The following is a 15,820-nucleotide window of genomic DNA, read 5'->3' as shown; positions in this document are numbered from 1 at the left end:
GGTACAGTACAAAAAATTGTGCTCCCTAGTGAGCAAAACAGCAAATTTCTCTCATTAAGTGGAAAAGGATTGGACCTCTACAGTTACATAGTAATGTAGTTAAGCAGTTACAAAGTTTTCATGGCAGTTGAACGTTGAAGTCAGAATTATTCTCTGTCCCCTTTTTATTTTTATATACAGAAAAAGTGCCAAAAGGAAAAAAAAAAGATTTAATGGCTAGTTGAGTGGCAGTTCAAGAAAGATTTGTGCGGCAAGTGGTTTCCCACACTGGGAGCAGCCAGCCAATGAATGACCCCTTACGGTTTACTCAAAGACCAGGAGAGTTTCAACCCACTTCTTCATGAAAGACTCTGTGTTTCAGATGAGCTTTCTGGAATCCGGAGGAGAGTGTTACGTTTTGAAAAGAAGAACAGAAGCTCCTCTGTCCTTTGCTGGGAGAGCAAGTACAGCAGATGTCTGGAGACTCCCGTTTCCAGCGACAACTTCAGTCCGGTTCTGTGGAATGCCTGCTCGTTGATTTGGGAGTGATCCAGCTCTCCACTGAAACAGGCTGGTAGCTCTGCTCACAGCAGCAGCTGCCCATCTGGCAAGGAGAACGTTTTTGCTCTGAGAATCACCCCCATCCCTGCACCCCCCCCAGCCAGCCTGATTCCAGAAAGAGCATCGAGTCAGGTAAATGTTTATGCTAAGGACACAAGATAGCCACTCCAAACTGCATGACTCACTGCGGTCCTTTGAAACCTTCAAGAACCAATCTCTGTTTTATTTTTTAATGAAATAACAGAAGTTTTTACCTGGGCGATTTCTAAAAATAATGCAGGAGTGAAATTGAGTGGAAAAGATGTGTGTGTGTGTGGGGGGGGAATGCATCAACACCAGATTCTTAGATGTAGGGAGATCATGTGTATGAAAGTTGAAGATGATGGTTTGGTAACCCAGCTGAGCACACAGTCAAGCTGGATTGTGGCTGAAATCCCTCCACAATGGAGGAGAATCAAAGGCAAATTATAACTCATACTTGAAGGGCTTTTCTCTTCCTTTTCCTTTATTTCCCTTAGTGCTATGTTCTATCCAGTAACTTGCATGAAATATCTAGACGAGGCAAATTCACAGAGAAAGTAGAGTAGGGATTCCCAGGATTTGAGGAGGGGAGAGGGGAAAGTTATTACTTCCTTGCTGCAGAGTTTCTGGATGAAGGTGATGGTGGCACCGCTTCTTGAATGAAAGGACTGAATTTTACACTCAAAAATGGCTGAAATGGCAAATTTTATATTGCATGTATATGCTTCCGCAGTAGCTTTTTTATTATTTCATAATTCTTGTTTGCTATTTTTTATTATTTTTGTTTTATTTATGTATTACCTGGTGGCAAGCAGCAAGACTGAAGTAAGTTCTTCAGCTTTCTATGGGCTAAAGGGGTGAGTGCGTTGGAATAGAGAGATATGTTCCTTTCTGCTGCTAGAAAGAGAGCTCATTTTGGAGCACGGCTGCACTGCATGGATAATCATTTACATTGTAGTTCACACTCTCCCCCAGTCCATTCCGTGGGTTATGGCAGGATATATAATGTCCAGCATCTGTCCCTGCAATATCATTTTGGACAACTCCAAGTCCCCAAAATCACCAAATGTAATGAATGTGCCACTGTTTTAGAATTTGAGAGAGGTTCAATTATTTGCGTATAGAGAGGCCAGGACTCAGGAATGATTTTGAGAAGGAAAAATGGTTTATTGACGGCCGGCTGGACTCGGGAACTTTCTGTTTGAATCCCGAGCCCCGAACAAGATTTTTAAGTCCCTTTTATACAGAGAGGAAAGGCCAAATGGTCCTTTTGTTTCAGTTCTCAATAGGCTTGAATTAGCATATATTTCCACATCTTAGGTAAGCTTTTAGCATGGACCTCAGGCATTCGATAAGCTTTTAGCATATTTTGTTTGCATTTCCCCTGAATACTTAAAGTTTATAGACCTTGCATTGTTAAACTGTTTCCTGCTCATCACGGGCAGGACTGCAGCCTTTTATCATCCCACACTCACAAGTCACAGATAGTTTAGGTTATCTCTGAAGAGACACAGCACCTCCCACCCATATCCCACATCACCACAATGGTGAAAGAGGTTGTTGATGTGGGAGGAGTGGGGTGGGTGGTGTGTGGGTATATGAGAACCTCTTATATTTTTTAAATGTAACATTTTTTGTGATCTGTGTATTTTTTAAAAATACAATTTAAAACATTAATAAATAAAAAGGGAGCTCGTCGCTGAGAGGTAGACAAAAGCTGCAATACCTTAGGATTTTCCATCAAGATTGATTCTCAGGGATGGGGCACTGGGAGGGAAGGACAGGTGACAGGTTACAGTTGCATCCTCAAAAAAAGGCCATCAAATACTTTTCCTAGGGAATGTGTTTGGCCGCCTAAGGGAAAATTATTTACGACTTGTCGCCAAACATTGCAAAGCGGAGCAAATGAAAGATAAGGCTTATGCCCACAGGACTAAAAGCATTTGCAGCCATCCTTCTCCTGTTCCCTCCAAGGCACGCCATTGACATCATCTACCATAAAACCCCGGCAGGTGCACAATGTGCCCAAAGCTCAGGTGAGAGGGGTAGGGTGATTCCAACATCAGCTGGCGACGTGTGAGGACCCACCATCTTCCATAGACCCAGGATGGTGGTGACTTACCAAAAATCACTGAATGTGTGGAACCAAAATCTCTGTCAGCCCCAAAGGGTGGACATTTGGCAGTTTTGTGTGGTTGAGCTTCATAGACAAGCTTTCCAACAGCGTTTATTTATGATATGATGGGCTCATAAATCTTTGACTGGAGCATTTTATTATTGTTATTTTTTAAAGGTGTATTTATTTATTTCTCTCCCTTTCCCCCGCTCCCGGTTGTCTGTTCTCTGTGTCTATTTGCTGCATGTTCTTCTTTGTCTGCTTCTGCTGTTGTCAGCGGCACGGGAATCTGTGTTTCTTTTTGTTTCATCATCTTGTTGTGTAAGTTCTCCGTGTGGGCGGCACCATCCCTGGGCAGGCTGCACTTTCTTTTGCACTGGGTGGCTCTCCCTACGGGGCGCGCTCCTTGTGCATTGGGCTCCCCTACGCGGGGGACACCCCTGCGTCACGTGGCACGACACTCCTTACGCGCATCAGCATTGCACATAGGCCAGCTCCACACGGGTCAAGGAGGCCCGGGACTTGAACTGCGGACCTCCCATGTGGTAGACGGATGCCCTAACCACTGGGCCAAGTCCACTTCCCATTTTATTATTTTTTAATGTGCATTTTCCTGGATATAATGTTACCAACAGCCCACATGTTACAGAATAAACAGTGTTAAATAGTATGGAGACATCAGGAGATCGTCAAGGTTATTAACAGTAGGGGACTTTCCCCAATTCTGCAGGATTCCGCAAATCTGGGAATATTTGTCCCTTCCACTTCATGTAGATTTAAGAAAGCCAATCTCAAGTCAATAATTCCCAACCCAAAGCACCGCACAGAGGCTCCCCGCCTTCACTGTGCCTCCTCATCCGTGACTAAGGAAATCAGGAGGGTCCCCGGGCAAAGTGTTGCCCAAGTTCTGGTACATTCTGTGCGGGATCCAAACTCTGTGCCTGATGAGTTCAGGGCCTCAGGTCTCTTTGCTCCTTGAATGATGTCCATCCAAGACAGTTTTCACAAATGAGACAAGTAATCTGGACTCAGGGACCTGTGAATTCAGTTCTTCAGGAAGAGGTGACCAATTTTAGAACCTTCAGGAGATGCTTACGGTAGGCGCAGCTCAATCTCAAGGGATACAACCTGGAATGTACCAACCGCCTTTATTTCCATGTCTTTATGGGTAAAATAAGTATCAATTCATTGGGGAAAATCTGGAAAAAGAAAAACTTCTAATCCACAAACTCCAGAAATAGCCAGTATTGGCAGCCTTGCTCAAGTGCTCTTCTGATGCAATTTTTACGTTTCTAACTACAAGCAATTTTTGCCAACATATCATCTTTATTCATGGTGTTCTAAACAGTTACATGAGTCATCCAGGGTGAGCAAATGGAGCAGAGGGTATTAAATGGTCAGTCCATCTATTTTTTTTTCCTGTGCATGACTTTAAATCATTTCCTTAGTCTGTAATTTGGTGTTGGGGATTGAATCGCTCCCCCCACAGAAGGCACGTGCATAGGGTGGGGAAAGGGAGATATGGGAATTCTCGATACGCTCAGCTCTGTTTTTCTGTAAGCCTAAAACTGTTCTAAAAAAAATAATAAAGTCAATTAAAATAAAATGGTCTGGGGGCAGGTCACCCCTTCCCCAGCCACCCAGAAATGCCAGGACTCAGACCTTCTTGATCTGTGACGTCAGCACCTCCTCTCTCCACTATCCGCTCCTCCGTGGTCCATTTGATCACACCCATGGAATGTCCCAAATGCCCCGACCTGTGTACTGGAACTCTCCTCTCGTCTTCCATCTTCCTTACTCCAACGGGCTCCCCAGCTTCTCTGGTGCAGTTAGGAGCTTCCTTCCTGTGCCCCAGGAGCCTTGCATGACTCATCACCCATCTCCTTCCCCAAACGTGGGATCCGCTGAGTTCTTTAACCCCCAGTGCCCACGCCAGTGCCACTCCCACCGTCCACCTCTCCATGCTCACAAAGCCCCCTCTATGTTCCTTTCCTCTGGGCTGATGCTGAGTCATATTTTCCTTTTTTTTTTATTTCTTTCCCTTCCAGGTGTCTGCTCTTTGTGTCCATTTGCTGTGTGTTCTTCTGTGTCCACTTCTATTCTTTTCAGCAGCACTGGGAATCTGTGTCTCTTTTTGTTGCATCATCTTGCTGCATCAGCTCTCTGTGTGCGTGGCACCATTCCTGGCCAGGCTGAATTTTTTTCGTGCTGGACGGCTCTCCTTATGGGGCGCACTCCTTGCATGTGGGGCTTCCCTATGCAGGGGACACCCCTACATGGCACGGCATTCCTTGTGTGCATCAGCACTGCACATGGGCCAGCTGCACACGGGTCAAGGAGGCCCTGGGTTTGGACCTTGGACCTCCCATGTGGTAGGCGGACGCTCTAACCGTTGGGCCAGATCTGTTTCCCCAGAGTCATGTTTTCATCCAGGTATGCTGTGTGTGCAGCTCCTGCCTTGGTGTAGGGTATGGGGAGAGAAACTGAGGTAGGTCCTCACCTGAGAACCTTGTTCCCAGCAAGAGAGACCTCCAGGCCTGCAAGGCTGAGCTGAAACAAGGAGCAAAGCCACCATTCTCACAGCTTTCACAAACTCGGGGAAATCAATGACCACTCCCCCTTTTTTTAGCAAAACTTTTTTGTTGTCTTTTTTTTTAAGATACATAGATCACACAAAATGTTACATTAAAAAATATAAGAGGTTCCTACATACCCCGCTCCTCCCACATCATCAACCTCTTTCATCATTGTAGCACCTTCATTGCATTTGGTGAATACATCTTGGAGCACTGCTGCACTGTATGGATAATAGTTTACATTGTAGTTCTCACTCTCCCCCAGTCCATTCAGTGGGTTATGGCAGGATATAGAATGTCCAGCTTCTGTCCCTGCAATAGCATTCAGGACAACTCCAAGTCCTGAAAATGCCCCCACGTCACATCTCTTCTTCCCTCTCCCTGCCTTCAGCAACTCCCGTGGCCACTGTGTCCACATCAATGCTACAATTTCTTCTATCACTAGAGTCACAATAGTTCTATAGTAGAATACCAGTAAGTCCACTCTAATTCATATTTTATTCCTCCATCCTGAGGACCCTGCGATAGCAATGCCCACTCCACCTTTAAATTGAGAGGGGGCTTCTCAGTAGGATCCAGAGATAGCCAAAGTAGAAGAACCCCAGGTAGGGGTGCTCCTGAGGGGTATGGAGACACCCAGGTCCTATGGTCATGGCAGGTGGCTCTGGAGTTCAGTGCCATGTCAGTTGGCCCTACTTTGGAGTTTGTGTTCCTGTGTGATGGAGTTGGACTCAGATGTGACCTCTCTGTATGTGCCTCTTCTGTCACTTTTATTGAACCTGTGGTTGACGCTGGGGTTGGTGTATACTCAGGAGACTTGAATCTCTGGACTGTCCATGTACCAGCTGGACCCTGAGCCTCAGCAGAGTTGTAACACCTACTCTCTGGTTCAATGACCCCTTTATCAGCCGTCCAACAGGTTCAAGAAAGCAGCCCACCCTCAAGAGGCACATTGTCTGTTCTCATAGTCAGGCAGTGCAGACAATGGGTGCAGCCTTCCATCATTTCTCTACACGCAGCCCTCCAGAGCCAAAACATGCACACCAGTTGGTGGCTCACATCCCATTAGACTCTTTTCTGGAAAGAAATTGAAAACACCACCTAACAAATGGCTCATGACTTGGTTGTAGACCTTGCTTAGCTCGTTTGGGTTCACCAGGAACCTGTAGGTCTGGAGCCCAACTAACAATGTCCCTTCCGCACCAATGTTGACCACATTGACCATACACGGCCAGTCGGATGAACTTCTGAGTCCTTGTCTACACAATTCTGACCCTACCCCAGCTGTTGCATTCTCCACAGGCCCACTGCCCTGTCCTTGGGCTGGTGAGACCGCAACTTGGAAAGATGTGAGAAATCATCTGAAATGGCAAGTGGTGGGAGTTGGAGGGTGTCCTCCCAAAAGGTATGTGGAGATAGGGTCTTTCCAAAATGGTGAGTCAAGACGAAGTTCTCATAAGAAGAAGAGGTGGAGAAGGAGACACACAGACACTGGCATGGAAAAGGCCATGTGAAGATGGAGCTAGAGGCTGCAGAGAGGATCCACAGCTGAGGTACCTCAGAGCTGGCAGGGGCAGGAGGGACCCTCCCTCCGAGCTTTCTGAGGTTAACATGGCCCTGCCCACCCTTTGATTTTGGACTTGGGGCCTCCAGAATGGCAGAAGGGGAGAGGGTTTATCAAACCCTTGAAGGTCCACGTTGTCATGCATCTGCAAAGGGCACCCGTGCTACCAACCAGCTGTGTGTCCAAGCAAACGTGCCCGTGGCTGTCCTTCTTCCTTTTATTATTTTATGCAGATATCATGCCAACACACCAGTTACTCTCTTCCAGCTCTTACATATTTTTACTTGGAATATAGTAATTGGGAACTGATACGGCTCAGTGGTGGAGCATTAGCTTCCCACATATGAGGTATGGGGCTCAGGCCACATATGAGGTACAGGGCTCAGTTCCTGGCCCCGATACCTCAAAAAATAATAATAATAGTAAAATTTTAAAAATAAGGTAAAATAAAATAAAATATAAAATAAAACAGAAAAATAAAATATCAAATAAAATAAAATAAATAAAATATCAAATAAAATGAAGTATCAAATAAAGTAAAATATAAAAAGCAAAATAAATAAAATAAAATGTAAATATTCAGAATAGGCTTATCCATAGAGGCATAGATTCATGGTGAGACAGGTTTAGACGGGAAAGGGAAAAATGGGGGTGACTGCTAATGGGTATAAGGTTTCTTTTGGGGGAGATGAAATGTCCCAGAACTAGGTAGCAGTGAAGGTCACACAATATTATGATTGTACTAAATGTCCCCTGAATTGTATGTACTTCAGAAGAATGAAGCATGTGGTATGTGAATTGTAGCTCAAGAAAAATATATTGGAGATCATTACATATCAATATTCCCATATAAGTTTGCATTTTCTTTCCTTTCTACTCTGCCTTCTATATCAAGGGCCCTGAGGCCAAACACTGCCCTTTGCATGTTTTTCTAAATAAAGTTTTATTGGAAGGCGGCAATGCCCATCCATTAACTTGTTGTCTCTAGCTGCTTTCATGTTACAATGGCAGAATAGACACCAGATCTAAAAGTATTTACCGGGAAATGGACTTGGCCCAGTGGTTAGGGCGTCCATCTACCACATGGGAGGTCCGCAGTTCAAACCCTGGGCCTCCTTGACCCATGTGGAGCTGGCCCATGTGCAGTGCTGATGCGCGCAAGGAGTGCCTGCCACGCAGGGCTGTCCTCGCGTAGGGGAGCCCCACGCACAATGAGTGCGCCCGTAAGGAGAGCCACCCAGCAAGAAAGAAAGTGCAGCCTGCCCAGGAATGGCACCGCACACACGGAGAGCTGACACAGCAAGATGACGCAAACCAAAAGAAATACAGATTCCCGTGCCACTGACAACAACAGAAGCGGACAAAGAAACAGGACGCAACAAATGGACACAGAGAACAGACAACCGGGGTGGGCGGGGGGAAGGGAGAGAAATAAATAAATAAATCTTTAAAAAATAAATAAATAAAAGTATTTACCATCTGGTCCTTTACAGATAAATGTTCTACATTCTTAACATCGTGTTTTAACATTTTTAAAGCTTTTTCACTAGGGAAGGTCATTAATTTAGGAGTTTTCAGTAATTGTTCTTTTGCTATCCATCGCATCAGGAAGACACCAATTAGAGTTTTTCGTTTCAGTTTTGCGCTCTCTGTTGATACAGAGAATGTGTTCATTTTCTTCTGCCTGTGTCCATAAAGAGCATTTTATTTCTTACAGGGAGAAAACAGACAGACCATGTTGGATTTGGAGTATTCTAGGTAAGATGGGATTACATGCATCCAGGAATATTCTCTTGCTGCTTCTTCATTTCTTCGTGTCGCTTTGTCGGAATGCATTGCTAAGGGAGCAGCTCCGCTCCATTAGCCATCAGTCACGCATCTCCAGGATCGGGTGTGGGATTGGTGATTAATTTTAGTACTTCATGCCTGATCACCTTGAAGCTGCACCAGGCAGCCTCCGAAGGAATTCAGGTCCATCTTTCCCACACCTGGACATCAACCCCTTCTGTGTCCAGCTGTCAGCTTTACCAGGGACGTCATCTGGCCAGACTTCTTGGCAGATTCAGATTGCCCATCTATTTCATTACACTGAGCGCCGCGACATACTGCCTTGCTTTTCACGAGCACGCCCTGGGCAGTTTCCACAGAAAGGGTCTTGGCTCAAGGTTCTCACGAGCAATCTTAGAAGCTCCCTTAATTTTTCCTTGTGGAGCCAAGACTCTTGGCTCTCGATCAGAGCCTCTGTCACCTCTGATTTCTCATCAGATAGCACAGGGCTGGAAAACATCAGCCTTTTGATATTTCCATATGAATGCCAGAATGTAAGAGGATTTTCAACGGACCTAGAATGACCAGATGGCGTTGAGCTGGTCCATCTCCCCCGTTCTGCCAACTCTTTCAATGTGCCCCAAATTTCCCAGATTAACACCATTTACTTATTTGAGGAAGAATGAGGTGGAAGTGTTGTCGAATTTGAGAGAGGTTCAATTATTTGCGTATAGAAAGGCCAGGACTCAGGAATGATTTTGAGAAGGAAAAAATGATTTATTGACAGCCGGCCGGACTCAGGAGCTTTCTGTTCCCAGCCCGAGCCCCGAACAAGATTTTTGAGTTCCTTTTATACAGGGTAAGGGCTAAATCGTTCTTTGTTTCAGTGCTCAGTTGTCTTGAATTAGCATAGATCTTCCACATCCTAGGTAAGCTTTTAGCATGGACTTCATACATTCCAGATAAGCTTTTAGCACATTTGGTTTGCATTTTCCCTGAATATTTAAAGTTTATAGAGTGTGCATTGCTAAACTGTTTCCTGGGACTGGAGTCGTTGCCATGGTCATCAAGGCAGGATGACAGCCTCTCACTGTCCCACACCCACAAGTCACAGACAGCTTAGGTGATCTACAAAGAGATGAACAGCCTCCCACCCCTAGCCCACATCAGAAGGAGAAGTGAAGTAGAAGCACCTGGTGCGGCTCTGTGTTTCTGTCTCAGACATCCTAAGCACCTATTAGGCCTCAAGGCAGGGCCTGTATGGATAACCAGAGATGGCATGAAGAAAACTTCAACACAAGAGTCAGGCAAACTCACATTTATTACGTCCACAGAGTAAGGAGCCAAGGCCAGCCCAAAGTCACTCAGACCCAGCTCCCTCTGCTGCAGTTCCACTCTTGCTTAAATATCCAAGTTACTACTTAGCCTTTGCTTTGATTATGCATTAGTTTTTATGCATATGGATGAGCACACATAGCTGGTTATATAATTGTATGATTAGCATGTTCAGGAAATTATGCTTGCACATTCATTGCATGATCAAGAAAGGGGCGGAGAACTCCACCCCTGGGTGGGAATCTTACTAGGTTGATTAAGCAAGTTGGAGTGAGGACAGCAAGGGGCTGCTTCTGCGCAGGTCCAGCCAACTGGTTGAAGCTGGTTTTCATACTTCATTGCTTCAACAGGATATTCTTCACCACCAAAAGCAGAATTTGGCCCAAAGAGAGGGTTGCATTTCATTACCTTCTGATTTACATACAATTCTTTTCTTTGCATCCTAGCAACAGGAAGAGAAACAAGTTAATTTGAGGTATTCGGTCATCCTACATCCATCACCTACAGATCAAGTTTCCCATTCATCTGGAGTTGAATCACCTCACTAGATGACAGAGCTTTAAAATCTAACCAAAACCATCATCAGTGTGAGCAATTTTTTTAACATATATATTTTAAATTTTTTAAAGAAACTTAAATTACATAAATGTTACAAAAAAATCTAGAGGGTTCCCATATACCCCAATTCCTCTCCCTCCCACACTTTTTTTTTTAATTGATTTTGTAAAAATGTTACATTAAAAAAACAAGATGAGGTCCCATTCAACCCCACCACCCCCACTCCACCACTCCCCCCCCCCCCCCCCAGCAACACTCCCTCCCGTCATCATGACACATCCATTGCATTTGGTAAGTACATCTCTGGGCATCTCTGCACCTCATGGTCAATGGTCCACATCATGGCCCATACTCTCCCACATTCCATCCAGTGGGCCCTGTCCCTCCCACACTTTTTGAAATCAACAACATCGTTCAGTAGCTTGGTACATTTGCCACAATTGATGAACAAATCTTCGCGCATTGCCACTAAGCAATGATTAGTTTCCGTTGTAGTTTACACTCTCTCCCACTGAAGTAGAACACTTTATAGATTAAACATTAGAATATTTAGGAGGAGTTAATTTAAAAACTTTTATTTTTTTTCCTGCCAGGGCACCTTCCTACAGTAGTTAGACAGGTCCGGGGAACTTGAGGTATATATATGGGCACATACAGGTGGGGTTAGTTTTCGTGCGCTTAGGAGGAGGATAAGGTTTTATTGGCTTAAACTTCTTTTATTTTTTTTTATAAGGCCGTTACTGAGCAAGCAAGTAAGTTACAAAAGCGGAAAGTTGGCAAGTAGCTGAACCAGGAGGGGTTTGGGATGTTCGTATGTTTCTTGCTCCACACATTTTTGCAACTTATGACAAGATATACAATGACCTGTATCTACCATTGCAATGTCATTTGGGATAATCCCCAGGTCCCAAAAATGCCCCCACATTACACCGGTTTGGGGTGTAATCTTAAAACTACAAAATGAAACAAAGTTACACCAATGGCCTGCCAGCTACACTCAAACCATGGTGAGATGTGATGATGTTTCCAAAGCCACGTCAAGAAAATGGCACAAGCATCCTGCTCACAGTCACCCAGACAAAACAGACAACCAAGGTGAGTTGTCTCTGGTCTTTCATGTTGCAGGAGCTGGCTGTCCAGGACACTCTGTGTCCTTCTGGTTCTGAAGACCTCTGGTTGCAGCAAGTCATCGGGCTCCCGGCCAAACTTTCTTCTGCTAATGGCTGACGACCTCGGCATCGGGGATATCGGATGCTATGGCAACGGAACCATAAGGCAAGGAACAGAGTATGGCCAAGATGGCGCCCAGGAGACACCAATAACATGTATCAACCTTGGTCTGAGAAATCCAGAGTTTTCCTGAATTTTCTTTTCTTTTCTTTTCTTTTCTTAGGTATTGGGGGCTGGAGATTGAACCCGGGACCTCGTATGTGGGAAACTGGTGCTCAACCACTGAGCCACATGGGCTTCCCTGAGTTGGTTTTCTCATTTGCTTTGCTCATTGTTCATTTTTGTTTTTTCGGGAGGCACTGGGAACCGAACCTGGGACCTCCCGTGTGGGAGGCAGGAGCTCAACTGCTTAAGCCACATGCACTGCCCACATTGTTTCATTTAATTCCCTTTTTTTTTTAAAGATTTATTTATTTATTTATTTATTTATTTCTCTCCCCTTCCCCCCACTCCCGGTTGTCTGTTCTCTGCGTCTATTTGCTCTGTGTTCTTCTTTGTCTGCCTCTGTTGTTGTCAGCAGCACAGGAATCTGTGTTTCTTTTTTTTGTTGCATCATCATGTTGTATCAGCTCTCCGTGTGTGCGGCACCATTCCTGGGCAGGCTGCACTTTCTTTCGTGCTGGGCAGCTCTCCTTATGGGGCACACTCCTTGCGCGTGGAGCTCCCCTACATGGGGGACACCCCTGCGTGGCACGGCACTCCTTGCGCACACCAGCACTGCGCATGGGCCAGCTCCACGCGGGTCAAGGAGGCCCGGGGTTTGAACCGCAGACCTCCCATATGGTAGACGGACGCCCTAACCACTGGGCCAAGTCCACTTCCCATCATTGAATTCCCTTTCACCCTGCCTTCTTCCCCACACCAGTTCTGACCCCCACTCAAACCCATCCAACCCACACCTAACCATTTTTGAGATGTACTATTCACCAGCCCACTACATGATGAACAATTATTTTTTAAAACCATGTAAGCTAATGACCACCCCCCATCCAGCAGGCCAAGCCCACCCACCTACAAAGGATTCAATGCTCCCCTCCCGGAAAGCACCACTTCACACAGACATATCCACGTCTTTCTACTCTCTGAATCTACCATGCCCCTCTGGCATCTGCAACGCATCTCTCCAGAAGGACCCCCTGATATCTCTGTCACATTCTCATTACCATCGAGGATCCAGCTCAGGTGCCAGCCTAATTCTCCACCTGCTTCCTCTTTGTCTGAATCCCACCTTCATGTACCATGCTATCATGATGCTGAGCCTCCAGATCAGGGAGTGCCATGCTAGAAGGCAACCCAAGCTCTCCATTCTGGAATTCCCTTGATGTCTCTCTCAGCACCAGTAGTACACTCTGGGGGCATAGGTAAAATTTAATGGAACTCAGGCTGCTTCGATGATTCAGAAGGCATTGCAAGTTCTTGCACCGGGGCACTCTTACAGATACCTTCGTGTTTCAGATTTTGACTGGCACGTCTTCTACTAAGTATCATAGACCTATGGTGTTAGGGATAAACCTGTTTGTTAAGCAATAACACTGCTCATTTTTCCCCCATCACAGGACTCCAAATATTGACCGGCTCGCAAAGGACGGCGTGATGCTCACCCAGCATATCTCGGCCGCCTCGGTGTGTACGCCGAGCAGAGCTGCGTTCCTGACTGGCAGGTACCCCATCCGATCAGGTTAGTCATTCTGTACGTCTCACCACTAGACTGGAAAAGAACATGGTCTCTTTCATCCTCTTAACAGTCATTGCACAATGTGAAAATGATGATCTTCTCCCCATATTTTCACCATCAGACATCAACTCAAACTACTAAGACTTACAGTGCTCCACAGAGCCAGAGGTCACCCATGTAATTATTTCCTCTGATGTAGATAATCCCAAAAGACACTGGTGGGCAACTTTGGCCAGATGGTAACTAGCTTATGCTTGGTAGGGACACACAGTCTCTCTTGTAGCCACTCAATTCTGCCCCTGTAGTCTGAAAGCAGCTGAAGACAGAGTACGTAACTGAATGGTGTGGCCATGTTTCAATAAAACATCATGTGTGGATGCTGAAATTTAAATTCCATACAATTTTCCCATGTTAAAAATATTCTTTTTGCAGAGCAGGTGTAACTTAGTGGTTGATCACTTCCTTCTCATATACAAGGTCCCAGGTTTAATTCCCAGTATCCCTGAAAAAAAGAAAAAGTTAAAAAAAACTTGTTTAAATATATTCATTTTTACTTTTCTCCAACCATTTAAAAATGTAAAAACCATGCTTAGTTTGTGGGCTATACACTAAAAAAGACAGATCTGGCCTGTGTGCCATAGTTTGGTGACCCTGACATAAAGGATATTAGAAGATTAATGAACAATATCTTCACCATAGTTGTACAAAATTTGAAATAATGGAATATGTTTAATCTGAAGAATAAAAGATGGGGTCTGTGAAGGCTGGCTTCAAATCTCTGCCCATCCCATGGAAAAGAAAAAGTTATTTGTTTTCTACGACCCCAAGTGGTAGAACTTAGACTTCTAAATGGGTCCAAAGCGTGATGAATTCTGATAAGCTATTTTTCTCATTAGACCACTGGGCTTTCCAAAGTTGTCCCCAAATCTTAGCAATATCTTGTGGCTAACAGCTCTGCCATGTTTTGCTAACAGCCCTCTATCTCTCTGAGCCCCAGAGTGGAGTCCAAGCACTGGGCTGAAGTAGACCCAAAAGTTTGAAAATCCTTGTGAGGTCCTCAGCATTTCCTGAATGGAAGCTGAGTAAGTAGACTTCCTGGGAGATGTCAGGCCCTCATGGACCATCTGGTGCCCCCTTCCCTCCCACAAAGAAGAAAGGGTCCTAACGGAATTAAGCCCAAACAGCCAGTGTCGCCTTTGTTATAGCCAACCACTCTTCAGCTGACAAAGAGACAAAGCACATGCTCAAAATTCTGGAAACCCTCGGGAAGAAGGCTGAGTTTCCACATGTTGATGGTTGGGAATGACGTTCACTCTTTACATCAGGTTGATCCTGTAAAAAAAAGTTGAGCTGGACTAAACTCACCAAAGTGGAGTAAGAGGCAGGAGCATCTTCTAAATCAATGGTTCTCAACCATTGGCTGCACATGGGATTCATGACAGGACTTTAGAAAAATACTGAGGCTGGAGTCCCACCCTTGGAAAAGCCAATCTGCCTAGTCTGAGGACCAACTGGACGGATGTCCTGAGTACATAAAGTCAGGTGAATTATATCAGCAGCTCCCAACCTGTCTATACATCAGAATCACTCAAGGCTCTCTCAATAATTCCAAAACTCAGATTCTGTCCCAAACCCATGACAATTACAAGCTTTGGGGTGACATCCAAGTGGCAGAGTTCTTTGAAGCTCCCCAGGTGATTCCAAAGATCAGATAAATTTGAGAACCGCTACATTGTATCAAGTTTGGTGAACTCATAAACCTATTTTAGATTCTTTTTCACTCAACACTTCCTTTTTATACATTGTAGACATAACAAGACAGTACAGCTTCTTACTCATTTTATTAGTCAGCGTTCTCCAGAGAATCAAAACCAACAGACTATGTGTGTCTGTAAGAGATTTATTTTAAGGAATTGACTCATGTGTTTGTGAAGGTTCTCAAGTCTAAAATCTGTAAGGCATGCCAATTGGATGGAAACTCAAAGAGGAGGTGAAATTGTAGTCTTGGGCAGAAATTCTTCTTCCAAGATCTCTCATTTCTTTGTTCCTAAGGCCACCAACTGATTGGATGAGACCCCACCACATTATCAAGGCTCATCTTTATTTAAAATCAGCTAACGTTAACTGTAAAACTAATCCCACCTACAAAATACCTCGACAACAATAGTTAGACTAGTTCAACCAAACAGCTGAGCACCATAGCCTAGCCAAGCTGAACATAAAATTAACAATCTGTATTAGTCAGGGTTCTCTAGGGAAACAGAATCAACAGGAGATATCTGTAAATAGTGTGAGATTTTACAAGAGTCTCTCACATGACCGTGGGATGCACAAGTCCAGGTTCCGCAGGCAGGCTGCAACCAGGGGCTCCGAAGAAAGTCCAGTGAAGGTCCTTGATGAGTTTCCTGGAAACGTCATCTGTCCAGACATGAGCTGGG

At 44.9% G+C, this 15,820-nt stretch overlaps 1 protein-coding gene across 2 annotated transcripts in view; it reads left to right on the top strand.

Annotated features, from left to right (window-relative positions):
• The first annotated feature begins 236 nt into the window (after nucleotides 1-236).
• LOC139438381 (arylsulfatase L-like) overlaps nucleotides 237-15,820 on the top strand; it is a 47,580-nt gene continuing 31,996 nt past the window's right edge. Inside the window, exons 1-5 of one of the 2 annotated variants that reach the window (XM_071213483.1) lie at nucleotides 364-672; nucleotides 8,535-8,575; nucleotides 10,366-10,506; nucleotides 11,603-11,752; nucleotides 13,264-13,385. In XM_071213483.1, the coding sequence (XP_071069584.1) occupies nucleotides 11,697-11,752; nucleotides 13,264-13,385 (178 nt within the window). In that variant the 5' untranslated portion in view covers nucleotides 364-672; nucleotides 8,535-8,575; nucleotides 10,366-10,506; nucleotides 11,603-11,696. Of the gene's footprint in view, nucleotides 673-8,534; nucleotides 8,576-10,365; nucleotides 10,507-11,602; nucleotides 11,753-13,263; nucleotides 13,386-15,820 lie in introns of both variants that reach the window. The other variant, XM_071213482.1, reaches the window with a different exon arrangement.

The sequence above is a fragment of the Dasypus novemcinctus genome, chromosome Y, assembly GCF_030445035.2.
Source record: "Dasypus novemcinctus isolate mDasNov1 chromosome Y, mDasNov1.1.hap2, whole genome shotgun sequence".
In the NCBI taxonomy this organism is placed as follows: domain Eukaryota; kingdom Metazoa; phylum Chordata; class Mammalia; order Cingulata; family Dasypodidae; genus Dasypus; species Dasypus novemcinctus.
This window is presented reverse-complemented; position numbering and strand designations above follow the sequence as displayed.